Below are 21304 nucleotides of genomic sequence, written 5' to 3'. Positions count from 1 at the left end.
CTCGTGTTGGTATACGAGTGCAATCAATTACACTCTGCACCCGTGGGAAGCCAGCCACAGCGTGGAATCCCACTGCCCTCTCCGTCTGGCTGAGGTCGTCCATGGGGAAGTTGACGTAGTGTGAAGCCCTGCAAAACAAGCCGACGTGACCTGCCTTATGCACTTGTGTGCAGACGACTGAGAGACTCCGGCGATGTCCCCAGTGGCACCCTGGAAGGATCCGGAGGTGAAGAAGTTGAGGGCAGTGGTGACTTTGACAGTGACAGGTAAGGAGATGCTGCTCGGCCCAGCTAGGACCAGCTCAGCATGAAGGAGGCTGCAGATGTCTACGACTACCTGGCGACTGACTCTGAGCCTCCATGTGCACTGCTCCTCAGAGAGGCCCAGGAAGCTGCGTCTCGGTCTGTAAGACCCTGTGGCGAGGTTAGTGCCTCCTGCGACGTTGCTCTCTCTCTTGTTGCCCTCTGTCCTCTCGTGCAGGTGCCTGTGGCGCAGCACTGTGTTGTGGAGCGCCGTGTGGCGGCGAGGCTGGTGATGTTGCTCATCCTCAGCTGTAGTGGTGAATGCAGCCATGGCCCCCTCCCCATCCTGACTGTGTGAGTTTGAGGGTGTCCGTAAGGTAGTTAAATATGTTTGAACAGCAGAGTTTTAGGTGGAAAGTAAGAATTTTCAGTGAAAACATAAAGATCTTGCAGCCAAAACTTTGTCTGAAGTGACAGAGTGCCCTGCTGCAATAAGGACGTTTTCTCCCCACCTGTCAAATAATCATTTGCTTCTCCCACTGGCTGCTGGCTAAATCACGTCTGTTGCTATAGGGAGTGTTTCCCACAGCACGGGAAACACGCTGAAGATGCTTCAAAATCGCACTCCTGCCAAAATGTCAAGTCAATCAAGTACTTCAATGAGCTGACAAAGTATGCAAAGTATCATTCCGCCGACTTTAATAGCCGGTGGGACTTCCGCATTCAGGAGGCGCGCGCGCGCACCCAGACTTGTCACTGGGGAACCTGGAAATCAGTGGGAAACCCGCTTGGGATTTAAGCGATTTTCGGATCCCTCCGCCCCCAACGCACCCGCTCCTTCACCCTGAGAGTGGGAAGAAAGGGAGAAAGCGGTGGAGGCAGCTTCACTAATGAGCGTGAATTAGTGTAGATTAACAAAGATGAGTGTCATGGGACTTGGTGCAAGATAGGATACAAGTAGCAGAGTTATTAATGAGCTGGAGTTTGCGGAGGGAGGAGGATAGGTGGCCAGTGTACAGACTACCGTCATCAGCCCCTCAAAAAACTCACTATCGAACCCATCGTCTTCTCCAACTTGCACCCCATTTTCAAACTCCATTTCTTCTAAGATACTTGAACATGTCATAACCTCCCAGCTCCATGCTCATTTCTCTGGAAACTTCCACTTCAAATCTATCCAGTTCGACTTCCGTCCTTCCCACAGCACCAACTAACGTCATGAATGACATCTTCAGTAACTGTGACCTTGGTGCATTGTCTGTTCTTGACCTTTCCATAGCGTTCATTACGTTTGATGATGCCATCCTCCTCCAATGCCTCTCTTCCCTTGTCCTGTTCGTGGGACTGCACTTGCACGGTTCCATTCCCACCTATCCGAAAGCAGGCAGTGCATTTCTAGCAGTGATTTCTCTTCCCTCTCACACACCAACACCTCTGCAGTTCCCTAAAGATCTATCCTTGGCCCCCTTTAGTTCCTTATCCATGTATTGCCCCTCGGCATCATCATCCACAGGCACAGGGTCAACTTTCACAAGTACGTTGATGAAACCCAGCTCTACCTCTCCACCACTTCTCTTGATCTTCTCAAATATCTCTGCATTATTAAACCAGCTATCTGACACCAAATCATGGATGAGTCACAGCTTCCGTCAGCTCAACATTGGGAAGGCTGATGTAAATATCCTTAGCCCCGACCAATTCTGGTCCCTTGCCATGTCCTCCAGCCTCCTCCTTGGCTACTCTGTCAGGCCGGACCACATCATTCTCTATCTTAGCATCCTGTTCGACCCTGAGCTGAGCTTTAAGAACCAAGTTTCTCTCCATCACCAAGACTGCTTATTTCCACCTCCACAACACTGCCCACTTCCACTTGTACCTGTGCCTCTGAAACTCTTATAGGTGCTTTTGTCATCTCCAGACTTGACAACTCTAGTAATCTACTACCCTGCTTCCCATCCTCAACCACCTATAAACTTCAACTTATCCAAAACTCTGCCGCACATATCCTGTCCTGCTTGCCCATCATCCCCATCCTCACTGACGTACGTTGACTGTCAATCTCCCAATGCCTTCAAATCAGAGTCTATGTCCTTGTCTATAGATCCCTTCATGGCCTTCTCCCATTCTATATCTGCAATCTCCTCCAACCCCACATGCTCTGTTTTTCTGACTGTAGCCTTTTGTGCATTCTGCCCCAACCCACCATTAGTGGCAGGGTCTTCAGCGGCCTTGGTTCTAGTCTTTGGAACTCCCACCCTTAACCTCTCTGCCTTTTTAAAAACCTCCTCAGGACTCATTTCTTCAACCTATCAGATACTGCTGATGTCTTCCTTGCTGGCTCAGCATCTACTATCATGAAGTGCCTTGGAATTTTTTTTGACATTAAAGTGCAAGTTGTTATTCATATCTTCCCTCTTTTTTAAAAAAAACAATTTTTTAGTTTTGTGACTTTCTGCCTCTTCCCCTTACTCATTTATAGGAGAGGAAAATGCTACATGGAATACTTTCTTTGTGAATTACTTCTTTCCTTCTTTAAGGTACAGATTTTTTGACCTTATTGAAACCTGTCATTTTGGACCTCAGCTCTTCTGAGCTCCTTTTGTAACATAGGATGCAATAGTGTCATCCATGCATCCCTGAAGTGCTTTCATTGATTTATTGAAAGCTGTCCTTTAGTATGATTCTTGGGCCGTTCTGAGGGACCTGAGTTTGGACAAAGTATTTCAGATTGGCTGCTGCTGAGTACTGAATTGATGGTGGATTTTTATGGATCAGGTATCTATAAATCTAACCCAGGCCAGTCTGAAATGCTAGCTCCCATTAAAATAAAATGGCAGGTCTGCATGAGGCCAAAAATACTGCACAAAATGAACATACTTCCTAATGGGTAGGATATATTGTAACTTTTTTATTAAAGAAATGGTATGCCTGCACACTCTTCTGCATGTCTGTCCCTTCCCACAGCCTTCTCCTTCATGTACTCTACACTTTCAGTTTGCTCTTGAGCACAATAGCTTTTGTCCCCGATTATTAATGGGGCTTTTATTTCTTTCGCCAACCCGTGCCTGTCTTCCAGTTTGTCAAGTAAGCCCCAGTATATATAATCAATGCTTGATCATCAATTTTTTGTTTGGTTAAAATATCAACATCAGCAGAGATTCTTAAATAAAACTGACTGTCTAATGGGCATACTGTTGTATGATATTTTTCCCTCACCTTCATGCATCTAAACTACAGAAGCTAAACCTGCCTACAAATCCCCTTTTGTCTCCTAGAGTTTAAGAAATTTGACTTGGTTTGAGTTCAGACTAGCTAAATGGTTTCAGTGTTTTTAAAAATTCTTTGAGTACTGAAAAGCCTTTCTAGCTTTTAATGGCAATGGTTGTCGTTGTCCATTTGCTATACTCTACATTCTATGGCTAGATTGCTTAGCCAATAGTGGCACGTAACAAATGTTTCCGTTACTTCCTGAAAACTTTGAATGAATGGAATCACATAATCTTTCCCTTCCTATATAAAGGCACCCCAGGTGGCCATGTTCTGTTCTTTTTCTCTCACCATCATTACAAATTACAATGAACCTGCCACTTTGAGAAGTCTCTTCCCCGCACCCCCCCCCCCCCCCCCCCCAATGAAGTCCTGCAATTGGTTGCTTTGCTTCAAAGCTTAACTCTTGAAGGTTCACCTTACAACACAGGATTAATTTTATAACTAATGAAGACCTGTACTGAGTACAGAAAACCCTTCTTGGTTCCAAATGGAAAAACATATGTTGCCTATGTTTGTGAGTTAACCAACTGCAAGAGTTACATCAAATACCAAGAGAGAGTGAAGTGAAAAACTCAAATGGCTGTTCATTACTGGAGCAAGAACATTGAGACTAAAGTCAACGGAACAAGTTCTCCCCTTCTTGCACACCTAGAAACAGACCTATCCTCAGCATACAGTCTTTACTGCTGCCATCAAATTCACCTCCGACTACAGTCAAATCATGAAATGAATTTCCCAGAAAATATCTCCTCTTTGCCTTCCCAGTCTTTCTTCCTACTGCTTCTGAATTAGTGCAGTCTTGTGCTCACAGTCAGCCAGGTGCATCTCAAGTGAACCAAGCCACACTGCTGATTTCCTTTTAGCTTAGTTTCATTCACACAGATGCTGTTGAAATCCCAGATTGAGAAGTTTGCAGAGCTTCAGCATGCATTGGACTTCTTCTGCTCCATGAATTCACATTTGATGATGACGGAAGTTTTGAAGTCTTCGCTAATCACTAGGCTTTTGTAACAAGCAGTATTCTTAAGGTTAAGGTTAATTCCTCTGCAGGTTTCCAATGTTCTTGTATGGCTCTCAATAATGCTCCCAACATCATTCCCCTCTAAAGTCCTTGGAGAGTGGGGGGGGGGGGGAGGGAGGTTTCCTTTGTATTGCAACCTGAAAATAGGTGCTCTAGGAGAGAATTTTAAAAATGGATTGGGAAGGGGGGGCTTGTGTCGCATCCATGCCTCTAGAAATGGCTGGCAAGATTTCTTCTAGCTGTTCTGCTTTCAATTACCTCCATTTTCCATATCCCCACCACACTACATGTAAATGCCGATAAGTGGGCAGGGCTCACTTCTCCACATCATTTTCCTGAAAGACCACCCCATCCCTACCCCCAAAAAGTAATGATGGCATTGATAATTGCAGTGTAGTGTCCCAGAGAAGGAGGAGGAGAGTGGGAAAGCAGTTAATGTAGGATTTAAAGAGCTGCGAACATCCAGCTTATATTCTAGCCGTTTGTACCTCATAAGGACTAAAGACCTTTCCTAGAAACCAGACCAGGAACATTATTTCCCCAGGTCCAAGGTGCTATTAATGGGACCCATTTGGCAATAAAGGCCCCTTATGAGTAACCACTAAATTATCTTAACAAAAAGGGCTTCCATTTTTATTTATTCATCCACAGGATGTGCGCGTCACTGGCAAGGCCAGCATTTATCTGACTGTGTGACTGCTGCAACTGTAGTTGCTTTTCCTCCAGACATTTTCACTGGAATGCATAGTCTGTGCTGCCAAGATTTCAAAAGCTTGCCTGCCCCTTTATGTAGGTTGAGCAATTTATGCAGCTGGACCACATCTCCCTGTATGTCATTGGCAGTTGACCACTTAGGCTGAGATTGGTATCCCTGCCCCTATCTTGAATATGAAATTAGCCTCAGCAAGAAGACAGAAGAAAATCCAGGCCCCAGGCTTATGCATTTCTCTGTCTGGTGGTCAGTGTTCACATCCATTGTTTGGATAAAGGAGACCATGGCATTGAGTTACTGCCCCATCTCGATGAAGCATACATAAATTTGAAGGATGTTGCTTCTGCAATGGTGGTATGATGTTTGTCTTCTCTTGATAACTGTGTTTACCTACTTTTGCAGGTATTTTTGTCATTGCACTTGATTTAAATTGTAAATATTTAGAGTTCACTTTTGTTCAAAAGTCAACTTTTGTCATCTTTCTCCCTTCCCTGAGAGTGAAAGTATTGTCTTCCAATATGGTGGGGGGCGGTCACTTGTAGGCCAGGCGTCAGGTGTTCAAAAGAACTCAAGATGACTTCTAAGGATGTGGATGGCCCTGGTAATATGTGATTCTCCCCAAAGACTCTGACAGGCATTTCTGTATTTTATCAATAATTGGTTAGGTGACATTCCTTTTCTATAACTGCTCCAAAAATTGCTTTTTGGAAATATATGGTAGAATTAAGTCAAAAATAGAACGATAGAACATTTTTTAAAGGTATTTTTCCCCACATCATCCAGATCTATGAAGATGGGTGATCCTCTGCTGATGATATTCTGAAACTAGCTGCTAGAAAATGGTCTGAGGTGACTTTCAATTTCTGTGCCGTTTTCCCCTCTCAATTTGGCCTCTGCTTGGTTCCTTTCCTTGTTGCATGACTGAGATTAGATTAGCTATCCATATGGACTACTGTGGATGTGTATCTGCATCTTACCAGCCTATTGTGCAATTGCTTGGTGGCCTATAGAGCACTGCCATCATAGAACCTTTCTTAACAGCAGATTGGCTGCCTGATAACAGTGCAGTGAGAACATCTCAGTTATGTTCATGCCTTATAAGAGACTGTAGCCCATCTGTTAGTCTATAATTTACTACATGGGCTTTGACTAGAGGTTTCCCAACCCTCCTCTAATATTGGTGTGTAAATGCATAGATTGGAAATCTTGCTAAAAGTCTTCTGCTAATTGAGGTCAGTGGAAAACATTTATCTTTCTTGAAAGATGGTAAAACATGATCTGAAGATAATGAGAGTGTAAAGATGGTCAGATCTTAGATTAGTGCTAATAAGAACTGCATGTGATGTGATACCCATTTTGACTTAAGAAAAATGACCAAATATGTTATTTTGTGAAATGGCAAAGATGGAAGGTTTACAAAAAACATTTGTGATGGAAGTCTAAAATGGTTATGTTTTCTTAAGTAGAAAACAGTGTTTCTAATGTCCTGGTTTAAAGATTAATCACCAATAAAGGAAGTGGCAAACAATTTAAAAGCCTTTACTGCATTTCCTGTTCAAACTAAAGGCGGTGGTTTTCAGTTGTGGTTTTGCTTTACAAAAGAGGGGGAAAAAAAGATCAATACTTTGGTATTGCTGCGTCTCAATAATAAGTCTGACTGCTGTCATCCTGCTACTAGACTAATGCTTAACTAACCAGTATCTTGTAATTTATTGTAGTATGAAGATGGATTTGTTGTGGCATGGGTGACTAATAATAGGTTGTAATTGAGATACAAGGTTGCTGGATAAATAAAGATGAGGCAGGTCATTCAGCCCATCTTAATTTACCTATCCTAATTCACCTATCCAGAGTGATCCTAACACCCCCCCCCCCCCCTCACCCCATTATAGCATCCTGTGTCATTATTTAATTATTCTGGGGTTTCTGCCGCCTCTACGCTTATCTGTAAGCTTATTCCATACATTGATCACTCCATGTGTGAAGGAAGGTTTCCTGATATCAGTCCTAAAACTACCGTTTACTAGTTTGAATCAGTGTTCCCTCGTTCTGCTCCCACAATTTAATTTAATGTAATATTCTGGGTTAACTTTTTCTGAGTCTGTAACAATCTTATATACCTCCATAATATCACCTCTTGGATGCCTTTTCTCTAAGTTGAAAAGCCTAAATTTCTCAGATCCCTGACACTGGAGTTTAGCCTCGTGGCTCTTCTCTGCACTGCCCCAAGTGCTTGAATGTCTCTCTCTTGTTTCTTGGTGACCAGAATAGAATAGTATTCAAGATGTGGTCTGACTAGAGCAGTGTAAAGTTTGATCATGACTTCCTCTGATTTATATTCCACTGTTTTACTGTGTACTTCATCATCATATTGGCTTTGTTGATTGCTGCTCTCCATTGGTGGACATATTTAGTATTGACTCTATGAAGACTCGTAGTTCTCTTTCAGCACCGTTTGTGGAATATGCTGTTATCTCTTTCTCCTTCCTGTTGTGTAGCACTTTACACTTGTATACGTTGAAATTTCATCTGCCATGGTTACATCCACTTACATATCTTCAACTCATTCTGTAATTTCAGAGCAGATGCTTCCAATTCCACTGCATCTCCTGGTTTTTTTTATCATTTGTAAATTGGACCACTTTGCATTCAGTCTCTGAATCCAGGTCATTTATGTAAATTAGAAACCGTAGCATTCTCAACACCAAACTCTGAGGCGTGCAACTCAGTTCATTTTTATTTTAGTTCTTCCTCTCACTTGACATAATGCCTTTAACGAGTACTCATTGTTTCCTTCAGCCACTTTCTCGTCCATTCCCAGGCTTTTCCCTGAATTCCCGCAGCTTTAAGTTCAATTCATAGCCTTTGGTTGGAACTTTGGAAGCCAAAGTATACCTTATCATAAGGCTTGGGTTGTCACTTCCTCAAAGTACTCAAGAAAGTTGTTCAGATAGGATCTTCCCCTTCTAAATCCATGCTGACTGCTGTTAATTAGGTTATTGTCATACATGAGATCCTCACATTTACTCTCTAATAATCAATTCCATTATTTTACAAGGAATTGAAGCACGATTAATGGGTTTGTAGTTGTCCGTGTCTGTTTTGTCAGCCTTTTTGAATATGAGCATCACATTACCATGTTTCCAATTTACTGGTACTTCCCCAGTGTCCATTGGCTCCTTCATAATTGTCAGTGCCTCACAAATCTCCACCCTAGTCTCCTGGGATGAATATCACCCTAGTCTCTGGACATTTATTTGTTTTGAGCCCATTTAGTCAGTCTAGAACATCCTTTTCATTTATAACAAAGTCATTGATTTCACTTGGGATATCTTTGGCTAGGACATGTTGCTCATGTCTTCCCTTGTGAATATTTGGAGGAAGTAGTCATTCAGAATGTGCTATTTTGTGCTCAGCCTCCATTTCAAGCTCGTTTGTATCTTTTATGGTGTTCATTTCTTCTCTGACTTGCTGTTGCGGTACTCAGATCTTGTTTTATTGTTGTGCTTAGTTTCAGCTGCTGAGCTTTCTTCCAGCTCTCTCTTTGACCCTCTGATCAACCTTTTAATGTGTTTCTGCATTTTTTTTGTATTTATTCCAATGAGCCCCTTCTCATTTCTTCCTGCAGCATTTGTACAGCCAGTTTTTTCCTCTCCATCTCACCTCTAATGTGTTTGTTAATCCATTTAGGGTAGCATGTTTGTTTAGTCTGAGCTTGTTAGTTTTGGGAATGTATTTATCTTGCATACTTGCATTATACCTTAAAGATATTCTAGTTGTCTTGTACTGAAATGTTATTAAACACCCCCCCCCCCCACACACACACACACACACACAATCTATTTGCTTCAGTTATTCCCTCATTTCATTGAATGTAGTCCTTTTAAATGTATGCACCTGGCTCCTGGTCTTTGGTATTTCTAATTCCTAAATCAGGTTAAACTTTATCATTCTGTGGGTACTGTCTTTCTCGGGGTATTGTGACTTTTATTTCACATATTTCTTGGATCTTGTATGAAGACCAGATCAAGAAGAATGTTTACATTAAAATAACTGTGCATCTTTGCAATAATTTTATCATTGTGTAATTGAATAATTCAACTTGCAGTTGGGTCCATTATTTACTAATGACACATTGTTTTACTACACTGTTAACTAAATTTGAAGCTAACTATTGTTTCCTACTATGTGATGCATTTGTATGAATTATCTTTAATCTATAATGAAGAAAATCAACTTCCAGTTCAGGTTGTGTATGTTCCTTCGAAAGACTTTAATCTCCCTCTCTGCACTGCAATAGTAAACAAGTTGTTTTTAGGCTATTAATACCTGTGGAACTAAACCCCACACAGGAAAAAAAAGAAAATTCTCAAAACTGTGAATTGTCTGCTAACATGTACTTACTATCTACGTTCACAAATGAAGAAAAAAATACACAGTAGTGGTAGTAGAATTACCAGAAAAATGCATAAAAGGGAAATGTTAAATGGCTAGTAACATTAACATGAGACAATGGAGAGAAGCAAAATAAAATAAATTAAAAGCATTTAAGAGACACAGACCATTTTTCCTTCCCCATCCCTTTGATCAGTTTCTTTTCAAATACTGTTCCTCTTTATTTTTTTCCTGTTCTAATGAAGGGCGGAACCTGAAATGTTAACTGCTCTGTTCTCTGCACAGATACTGCTCTGTTTTCTGCACAGATACTTCCTGAGCTGCTTAGTGTTCAAGCATTTCTGTATTTTATTTCAGATTTACAGCATTTAGGATTTTTTTGTTTTTTATTTGAATTGTCATGCCTTTAAGAACTTCTTCAATTTCTGCAGGTGGTTTCTGCATCGGTAGTGAGTCAATGTATGCTATTGTTAGGTACTTTCTGACATTTGGCTTGTGGTGGCTAGGCAGAAGTTTAGAACCTGTCATCTCTGTTGGAAATGCTGCTGGAATGGGAAGGTTTAATGGGTAGGAGGAAAGTCTATAGTGTAAATTCAAATCTAATTGCTACAGAGGGCTGCTTTTGAAATTGAGTTTAGAATATGATCTGAATGAATCCTGTAGAAGATTCAAACATAATTTGGGTATTTTAAAAAATAAATTCTGTGAATAAATGAGGTAAAAATGACTTGAGTATTGGTTTAAAGGAGCAGCGGGTTAAATAGATCCTTATTAAGCAAATAAGGAACAGCGAAAGAGGAAACTGTGGTGTCGGTCTTCCACTTTATACATCAGTGGTGAAATTCTCTCATGAAAACATTTTCCCATTACCAAGAAGATCAAATTTATGTTGCAGTTTCTGGTTGCAAGTTATTTGCACCTCTCTAAGTTGACCAAACTGAACTCTTTCACTTGGAGTGGTTTTGAGGTGGTAGGTTTTACACAAAGGGTTGGAAAGATTCCCTGTTTGGGTGAAAATATTCTTTAGGGTCTAAAGTTACTTTATAAGGAACCAAAAGACATCGGTAAAATCAGCTGTTACATTTTATAGCATCATGAATTATGGACAGACCATTTATAAAACATGCAATACTGTTGCTGCTTTTTCCTGCAAATCTTCAGGTAAAACAAACTTCTTGGGTTTTTATTTATCTCCTTTCACTACTCCCTCTCTCAAGAGATAACTATCTTGAGCAGTAAAATGACATAGACTTCCAATACGCAGTGCATTGGTGGTATGTCAGGCGTTAATGTAGTCACTAACACAAGTTTATTTGGCTCGCCCAGTAACTAAGAATTCAATTATTTTTAAAAGAAAAATTTTGAGCTTTTCAGTACTGACTCCTTTAGTCACTATCCTTGGAAAATTATAGTAAGATTAAACATTTTTATGCGGAAATCATCTACATTTATCAGATCCATTGATTTTATTTAGTTAACTCTATCACGGCACCTTATTTTCTGAATAAACTATTTTAAGCACTTAACTGACAGAGAGATAAGTGTGCAGTCCGTTAGTTTACAACACTACGACTTCCAACACTACCGTTTCACTGTAGGATCTAAGTTTAAATGCTGACAAGACAAAAAGGAAGAAAATCACTTGTCTGTATCTATTTTAGATCACAACTGAAATGATTTCACCAAATAATCACCAGTCGTGCTAAAATGGCGCACTTCTCTTCAAATCGAAAACTTGTGCTGTTGCTTTTATGAGGCTGAAGCTTTGGCAGATTTGTTTATTTTTTCCGGCCATAGTAGTAATGGAGATGTTTCTTCAAGTGCAGATCATGCTGCAAAAAGTCCTGGTATTCTCTACACCACCCCCATGACAGCATTGGCATTGCTGGGGCCTATGGTGAAGTCAGCAATTGTAGACCCATTTAAGGATGTGTCTCAAACTGACTCAGCATTTTAGCTGCCATCATAATACAGTGGAAAAGGTTTTTAAAAACAAACCGGACATTTGTACATAAAATACCAACACTAATGGAATAATTTAGGTGCTTCATTCAAACCACGAACAAAAAACACTTCCTGTTGTGTCTGACATTACTCAGTGGGATATTTTAAGTAAACCACCACTGGTTTGGCATGTTTCCCCATCTTTCCTGCTAATTAACTCCTCACAACCTCAAAAGCCTGTTCAGTAGGTATAGAACCTATTGTGATCTTAGGTCTTGTTCATTTTATTTTAAAAAATATATAAAATGATAATGTCCACTTGAAGAAGGAATCTCCCACCTTTACCAGTATTAAAGCAGACTATTAAAAAAAAAAGTTGATCATATTTGTTTTCAAAAGAGGCTTCGGCATCTCCTAGCGAGGGGAAGGGAAATCAGAGATTCATATCTGGGCAGTGTCTGGTACCTCCGGGTATTGGTGATGTTGCAGCACCTCAAAATTTTAAATACCACTCATCTATAATATCTCTGAGACTTGAGGAAGGGCCAATGGCTTGAAACGTTGACGACTGTTTTTCCATGGATGCTGCCTGACCTGCTGAGTGTTTCCAGCTTTTTCTATTTTTATCTCCAAAAATAAGTCAGTTAATAATGTAAATATGGTGATCTGTATTATGAAACTGCCCAGGCTCGTTTGTTGATAAGAGTTTGACTGATTCAGCACCTGCCTATGCAGCAACAGTCCAAATTTAAGAGGAGACCAGACCGTCACTGACTTGGGCAAGTTTAACCGTATGGCTCAAATCAGATGTAAGTGTGTGTTATGCATTGGAATCCTTGCCGTAATAATGATACCAGGCTGTTCTTTGAGAAATTTTCTACATTCAACTTAAAAGAAATTCATCGGAATGTAATATTTAAAGTTTGTTTTTCCCTAGTTGGACATTACCATTAAGACTCCATCCATAAAAAAGAAAGTTTTGGCACACCTTGAAATCAGCTTATATGTAACTGGTACAACTTCAGGTCTGCATTGGATATTCTCTCCGGTTCAACATCACTGGATTCTCCCATAAGCACACCCCATGCCTCTTATGATCAGTAGTTTATCTTTACTGCCCAATACCAATTCATAGGATAATGTGACCTGGGGTCGTAACAATGAAAGCCCCTTATGTGAACTAAATACTACAGTCTCGCACATCACCATGTGCTTTCCTCCTATATTCCAAAAGACGGACTGATTTACACTCTAGTGAGACAAAGTTAACTATATAAGTAAACAAGCTCATTTATTTTCCATGTAATCTGTGAACAACAGAGTAATGACTACAGTGAATTTTAACTCATTCTGTAACACTCCTCATAACAGAAGATAAATAACCACTCCATACTGTCCTCATTAGTGGGCTGAAGACAGAATTTATTGATCAGAAAAGTTCTCAAACTGATCAGCATTAAGCTTGAGAGAACTTTCCTTCTTTAGGTCTGGTTTCCTTACCAGACCTCTCAGACTGACTCAGACTGTGTGCTTCCTAATTCCTTAGCTGGGTAGGAAGGCCAAAACCTGACCTCTGAGCCTCCATCAGCTCTCCATGGTTTCACAGTTTCAAACTAGTAAAGAACAAATTAGGTCTGATATCAAGAGTGATCATCTGGAATGAACTGCTGAAGAGAGTAGTGGAAATGAGAACCGTAAAATTGTTGAAGAACCAATTGAATGCTGCAATGGGGGGACTTTAGGGCTTGGTGAGTGTAATAAGATGGGCCAAATGGTCTTCCTTATCTGCAATTATCTTCTGCTAAAAAATGTTTTGTTGCTGCTGCCAGGGGGCATGTCCGAGGCTTGTCCTTCCCATTTCACCTGCCTTTCCTTTCTAGCAAATGTATTTGGTTTCTGCTGTTGCTGGGAGAGATTCATAAATGTGAATCCAGTATCTCAAAACAACATGACACAGTGGCTGAAATACGCACACATGCCACTGATGTGTTTTTATTTTTAAGCAATGGCCTGTTTAGTGAACAATCTTGGTAATCTCAAGTGGTGTACAATAAAGCGGGTTTTGCCATTTTTGGTGAAAACTTCAATAGCTAGATATCGGAAGAATTCGCTGAAGTTTTCTTTTTCAAATTCTAATGTTTTCTGTCCTGCAGGGCGATGCTCATGTTCTTAACATTATGTCAACCTTGCACAAAGGTGGAAATCGAGGTAAGAGTACAAATTATAGTGCTAAACTGCTGGTATTGATTAAACCTTTCAATTCAACTTGGACCTCTCAATTGTGCAGAGACACTTCGAAATAAACTTTCCATTGGAAAAAAAAACATCGAGAGGAGACATAATCAAGATGTGTTTAAAATGCTGAGGAGAATGGATAATTTGGATGCAAATCAGGTTACTGGACTGGGCACAGAACTAGAGGACAAGAATGCATACATGCCGACCTAGAAAACTGACAAAAGCTGACAGACCAAAATGGCCCTAAATATAGGCCTTATGACATGTGAAAATGAGTTTGATTGAAAGTGCAGCAGGACACGGATTTGTCATGATTTAAGCTACAGGCACATCCAACATTCTATTGCCTTTATAGCAGGCAAAAAGAAAACATCAAGTGCACTTTGCAGCAGGGGTGAATTTGGAATTTACTGAAGGGAGATGGAATTGCTGAAGGCATGAGATGTATTTTCAAGGGTGACCTGGGGACATTCCAGAAAATTTTGACTTTGACTTTTTCTTTTATTAGATGGATTTTCTGACATTTTAAAGTTGTTGTCGTACTGCCTTTCAAGATTAAAAAAAATAAATTATTCTGGAAGGGTTACAAGTATTCTAAATATGAAAAATAAAGTAGTTGTGAGGACTTCAGTATGACTTTACAGGGTTCAGTAAATCTCACCCCAGATTCATTGTTAAATGGTACAATGCATGCCTATAATAATCCCAAGCAGCAGTACTTTCTACGTTCACAAAACAAAACTGGCTCACTTGCATGTGTCTCTGTCCCAGACCTCACAGCAGCCCAGAGGCAACCATGGGATAAGAATATAAATAGGAGCAGGAGTAGGCCATACAGCCCCTCGAACCTGCTCCGCCATTCAGTAAGAGTCAAAAAATCTATCGATCTCAGTCTTGAATATACTCAACGACTGAGCGTCCGCAGCCCGTCAGGGCTAGAGAAGTTCAAATATTCATGACCCTCGGTGAAGAAATTCTTCCTCATCTCAGTCATAAATGTCCGACCCCCTTATCCTGAGATTATGTCCCCTAGTTGTAGACTCTCCAGCCAGGGGAAACAACCTCTCAATATCTACCCTGTCAAGCCCCCTCAAAATCATATGTTTCAATGAGATCACCTCTCATTCTTCTAAACTCCAGAGAGTATAGGCCCATTCTACTCACTCTTTCCACATAGGACAACCCTCATATCCCAAGAATCAATCTAGAGAACCTTCATTGCACTGCCTCTAAGGCAAGTATATCCTTCCTTTAGGTAAGGAGACCAAGACTGTACACAGTACTCCAGGTGTGGTCTCACCAAAGCCCTGTACAATTGCAGCAAGACTTCCTTACTCTTGTACTCCAACTCCCTTGGAATAAAGGCCAACATACCGCTTGCCTTCCTAATTGCTTGCTGTACCTGCAGGTTAACTTTCTGTGTTTCGTATACAAGGACACACAAATCCCTCTGAACATCAACATTTAATAGTTTCTCACCATTTAAAAAATATTCTGTTTTTCTAAAAAGCTAAAAAGGGCAAAATTTAAATGCTTAATGATAATGACCAGACAATCTGTTTGTGATGTTGGTTTAGAGATAAGTATTGGCCATGACACCGGGAGAACTCCCCTCCTCCTCGAATAGTGCCATGGGATCCTTTATGTCCACCTGAGGGCATGTCTCACCCGAAAAATGGTACTTCTGATAGTGCAGCACTCCCCTCAGTACTGCACTGAAGTATCAGCCTGGATTATGTGCTCAAGTCTCTGGAGTGGGACTTGAACCCACAGTCATTTAACTCCGAGGCGAGAGTGCCACCACTGAGCCATGGCTGATCTCAAAACCATCACTTTCTAGTGGTCTTGCTCCAAATGAACAAAGACCTTTTGAAATGCATGTTTATTTCGATATTTCAGTGCATCTTGGCAAATCACAAAACTGAAGTCATGCCATTGATTGGTCATTCTGTCATCTGTTTTTGTATTCCTACATGATAAAGTTACTTTTTGATGTAACCTTGACATCCTGTTTTCATTGTACATGTGTTCTGAATTATTGACCCAAGGTGAAATGTATTCTTTTGGACATCACTGATTACTAATCTTTGATTACATGCTGATAATTATTTTGTACAGGACCTGTTTGCTCTAATGTTGCTGGTTAGCTCCTTCAATCTTGTGCTCTGGATGTTTCATACCTCCATGAAGTCAGAATTGAGTGATGTAATGCTGATAAAATTACACTTAACATTTGCAGTTTTTGCCTGTATATGTGCCTACTGAAGAAGAAAAATGTGATCCTTTCCTGTATGGCAACAGAGTTCGTAGTGCTATGGCCATGTAAGTAACTTTAAACAAGCTTCACCCTATTTTCTATTTTTTTTAAAAGTTTCCTATTAGTTTTATATTTTTATTTACTATTTCCTTCTCAGACATGATCATTTCACTTTTCCTCTGTAATGGGGAAAATATAAAATGTAGAGACTGTAAACATTTCTGTATTTTCAATAATAACTCAGACTTGATCCTATTTTCATACTTTGGTCATGGTTTTAAGTATCCTATTGGGAATAATTTAAATCATGTTAAAAGACTTATGTAGGCAGAATAAATTGGCTACAAAATAGTCTTTGTAACTTTCTATTCTGAATATCTGTTAAGGCAGGTAAAGTATCATGGTATTATTTATTTTGTTTCATGATGTTTTATGTTGGTAGAATCAGAATGTTTGCTGCAATGTATTTTATCATTTTTGTAGAGAATTGGATGTGCCAATTACAGATCACACATTTGAAGACTGCAGACTGATGATTTCAGCAGGTGAACTGACTTTACCCATGGAAGCTGGTTTGGTGGAGTTTACCAAAATTAGCAAAAAACTCAAGTATGTTAACCCTACTTTAGGGGTGGTTTGAAAGCTTGTTTTGGGTTTAAAGTTTGAATATTTAAGTAAGAATACACAGATTAAAAACACTTTTTTTTCAGGAAATTACTGGATCAAATGAATGCCTATGTTTTGCTGTGTTGTATACCAGTATTTCAATCCAGTACTTATAAGCTACTTCTGACATACTTCAGAAGTTACTCATCTCTACTAGTGTTTAAAGAGTAAGCATTTTAAATACCTCCCAAATACACATGATAAAGATATAGGGAGGGAATATCACTGAAAATGTTAAATGTTTCACATACAAATGAAAAAGCTGTGCATCAGCACTGGTATAACATTAGAACAATGCCTGATACAAGATGTTTGACACCCTCTGACTTGGGACATTGTCCACCTGACCCCTTGTATTCCAGTGTCATATCAAAGGTGAGACACATCTGAGGTTTCAATTTGTTTTTCATAGTATAGGAAAGCTTTCTGCCTTACACCATTTTCCTCTTCAGGGTGCAAAATGTGGTTGCTTCAAATTGAGAAAGTCTTAGAGAAGGACTTCGTGACATTAGTTTTCTGCCACACTCCCAATTATAATTAGCAGCCATCATGGCATTTGTCTGGGTCCTCGGTATTGACTTCCCCTAAGTGTTTAGCATTTGTTTTATTTGATCGCTGTTATCTCTGATCATTGTCAGCCTCTCCACCTTCCCTATGCAGCTGGAGTGGAAAAGGAGATGGATAGAAAATGATAAATGGACACAAATAGAAAGAGGAAGAGAACAGAGAGGGAACAAATGATTAGTGATGGAGAGACTATCAAAAAGGGAAGAAAGTGTGAAGAAAATGAAAGCAAGAAAGAAGGCAGAAAAAGGAACAGAACAGGAGTGATATTAAAAGCACTCGAGTCATGTGATGTACTGATGCAAGTGGCAGCAGAATGCTGACTCTTCTGAAACCATGCATCTAAATTTCCACACATCTTAATTTGATATAATTGTGCAATAGGAATATTTCCTGCCAAAATGTTGTACAATTTGTGAACCTCAAGTAAAATGATGGGGAAACACAACAGGAAGAAGTCCGGTTTTGCAAGACTACATTGCTATCTGTTGCTAGCAACAGTGTTTTAATGAACTTTGCTGCTTCTAGATTAATCTGTGGTCGTAAAGGAATTATCTGACATCAAATAATGCTCCAAAGAGCAGATGAGGCTAAGCAGGATATGATCCAGATACTTTCTGTCAGGCTCAATGCAATAAATCCAACTCCACAGGCAAGTCTTTGCATCCCGTAAGCAGAAGCGTGACCATATGCGTGAAATAATCTGGGATGTAGCATGCCAAGGGCAAACAGTGCATCCATTTATCATTGATATGTGCACTAGAAACAATGAGATATCATCAAACACTTCTGACCTCTCTGACTGATAGACAAATCACTGTGTATTTCAGGCTACAAACTATGAATCAAGTTGATTAAGATTAAACAGATTTCAGTTATATTGTACTTTATTTAGCTCTGTTTCTTTCTAAAAGAATAAAAATCTTCAACCCATTGTAATTCCCATAATTTGGATCATACCTCTGAGGAAAAGCTTTACATGGAATTGAACTCCAGAAGTGCCTTAGCATTGTTTAAAAAGGGAGTGAGGGATAGACCGAGTAATTACAGGCCAGTTAGTCTAACCTCGGTGATGGGCAAATTATTGGAATCGATTCTGAGGGACGGGATAAACCGTCACTTAGAAAGGCACGGAGTAATCAAGGACAGTCAGCGTGGATTTGTTAAGGGAAGGTCGTGTCTGACTAACTTGATTGAATTTTTTGAGCAGGTAACAAGGAGGATCGATGAGGGGTAGTGCATTTAATGTAGTTTACATGGATTTTAGCAAGGCTTTTAACAAGGTCCCACATGGCAGACTAGTCAAAAAAGTACAAGCCCATGGGATCCAAGGGAGAGTGGCAAGTTGGATCCAAAATTGGCTCAGTGGCAGGAAGCAAAGGGTAATGGTTGACTGGAAGACTGTTTCCAGTGGGGTTCTGCAGGGCTCAGTGCTAGGTCCCTTGCTTTTTGTGATATAGATTAATGATTTGGACTTAAATGTAGGGGGCATGATTAAGAAGTTTGCAGATGGTACAAAAATTGGCCTAGTGGTTGATAGTGAGGAGGAAAGCTGTAGACTACAGGAAGATATCAATGGACTGGTCAGGTGGGCAGAAAAGTGGCAAATGGAATTTAATCTAGAGAAGTGTGAGATAATGCATTTGGGGAGGGCAAACAAAGCAAGGGAGTACACAATAAATGGGAGGATACTGAAAGGTGTACAGGAAGTGAGGGACCTTGGATTGCATATCCTGAAGGTAGCAGGACCGGTAGATGAGGTGGTTAAGAGGGCATATGGAATACTTTCCTTTATTAGCTGAGGCATAGAATGTAAGAGCAGGGAGATTATGCTGGAACTGTATAAAAACTAGTTAGGCCACAGCTTGAGAACTGTGTACATTTCTGGTCACCACATTACAGGAAGGATGTAATTGCACTAGAGAGGGCACAGAGGAGATTTATGAGGATGTTGCCAGGACTGGAGAATTTTAGCTATGATGATAGATTGGATAGGCTCGGGTTGTTCTCTTTGGAACAGAGGAGGCTGAGGGGAGATTTAATTGAAGTGTTCAAAATTATGAGGGGCCTAGATAGAGTGGATAGGACGGACCTATTTCCCTTAGCTGAGAGGTCAATAACCAGGGGGCATAGATTTAAAGTGATTGGTAGAAGAATTAGAGGGGAGCTGAGGAAAAACTTTTTCATCCAGAGGGTGGTGGGGGTCTGGAACTCACTTCCTGAAAGGATGGTAGAGGCAGAAACCCTCAACTCATTTAAAAAGTACCTGGATATGTACCTGAAGTGCAGTGACCTCCGTGGCTACGGACCAAGTGCTGGAAAGTGGGATTAGGCTGGATGGTTCATTTTTGGCCGGTGCGGACACGATGGGCTGAGTGGCCTCCTTCTGTGCCGTTTAGCAGCATAAGCCACATGGGAAAATTACTAAAGAGTCCAGACTATAAATGCTTCTTTAACTTTTGAAGTCAAGCTCTGACAAAGGGAGTACAAAAGGTATATTTCACAATTCATGAAAATTGTCGGTCAAAGTAGGTTTCGTAGGTATCTGAGGCTGCTAAATGGAGCCCCCCTGTTGATACATCATGGGTAGTGGTCCTTTCAAGGTCTGGTACAAAAGCAAATGAAAAAGACTCTAAATACCAGAAGATTAATATTAATTATTCTTATCAGCTCTGTGGTCTGAGAGTTTCCTCTCACTTGTCAAATAAACAGGGTAAGTATGCTCCCAATTCACGTAGCTTGTCCCAGTGCTGCTTATCAAATGTAACTGAAAACATCAGATAAGATAAGAAAGGAAACCCAACATCACACTACTTAAATAGCTATGGGCCACTGGTTTCCTGGACCAAATAATGTGTGTATTCCATCTCAGTATACAGCTCCCAGCAAGCAGTAGCCAATTTAAAAGGGACATAAACTAGCATGTCAAAGGCCAGCACTTCCCACTGCCCACCCAAAAAAGAAGTCTTATAATACTAAACAGGATACATCTCTGATCTGTCATGGTCTTGTTTCAACAAGAACTGATACCAAACAGGACCAGGTTTGTGAAGCTGAAAGAACAGTTTTCTGGCATGGAGAGCTGGTTTGAGACTCCCTTGACTGACAAGCTAAAAAAGTAAGACAGTGGCAGGTCAAATCAAAATGGATAATTTTGGAAAATCATTCAAGGAGAAGAAATTTCCATTTAATGGACCTGTTAAAGGGTAAGAATATTGTAACCTACCTTTTGGGATATCCTGCTGGAGCTTTCTCCAAAACTGCAAGTTGAACAGACACATCAAACATTACAGTCGTGAACAAATCCACAAAAGAGATCACGCATTATCATCTTCAAAATGCTCAGGTTCCAAGTCAAGTTGTAGATTCTAGGGCCAGTAATCTGAAGCTGGGTAGTGATCATTTAATGATCTTCCCCTGATATATATACAACATGCAGATGTGGTGGACCCAGCATAATGCCATTGAGAATCCTTGACATTGGGAGCTTTTGATATATCCTTCTCTATCTTGCCTGCCTGTCAGAAAGTTGATGTAGGTGTTCCTGCAAGAACTAGATAGAGCATGAAGGTATAATATTGAGACATTGATACACCCAGCAGTAAATGTGTCTTGGGACAATGCATAGTTTCCTCTCTCATCTCTGGTGCACACAGCTATTCCTACTTTTGATCTGGTGCAAAGGAATTACTGTTATTGTATGGCCTGTTAGTTCCTTGACAACTGTTCTGTTTCATTTCTTTCCTTCCTATTTTCGTGTTCCCCATGATGTCCTGAGTTAAAGACTAGGAGAATATGGGTCAGGCTTATCTCGATAACTGGCTTATTAATTGTTGGCCTCAGAAACCTTATTACTTTGGCTGTCCTTTCTGGACACATATTCTTACCTAATACTGGCAGGGTAGATCTAGTGTCACAGCAGGGAGAGTTTTAATACCAACCTTTGCACTTCTAGATTCAGTATATTTTAAACATTGGCCTTCGTGGATAAGACT

At 40.3% G+C, this 21304-nt stretch overlaps 1 protein-coding gene across 1 annotated transcript in view; it reads left to right on the top strand.

Moving 5' to 3' along the window:
- Positions 1–21304, top strand: part of lpcat2 (lysophosphatidylcholine acyltransferase 2) — a 65109-nt gene that overhangs the window by 26020 nt on the left and 17785 nt on the right. The window contains exons 8-10 of the mRNA XM_067997870.1: positions 13738–13792; positions 16062–16144; positions 16563–16688. Coding sequence (XP_067853971.1) covers positions 13738–13792; positions 16062–16144; positions 16563–16688 — 264 coding nt within the window. The remainder of the gene's footprint in view (positions 1–13737; positions 13793–16061; positions 16145–16562; positions 16689–21304) is intronic.

The sequence above is a fragment of the Heptranchias perlo genome, chromosome 16 (assembly GCF_035084215.1).
Source record: "Heptranchias perlo isolate sHepPer1 chromosome 16, sHepPer1.hap1, whole genome shotgun sequence".
Lineage (NCBI taxonomy): Eukaryota > Metazoa > Chordata > Chondrichthyes > Hexanchiformes > Hexanchidae > Heptranchias > Heptranchias perlo.
This window is presented reverse-complemented; position numbering and strand designations above follow the sequence as displayed.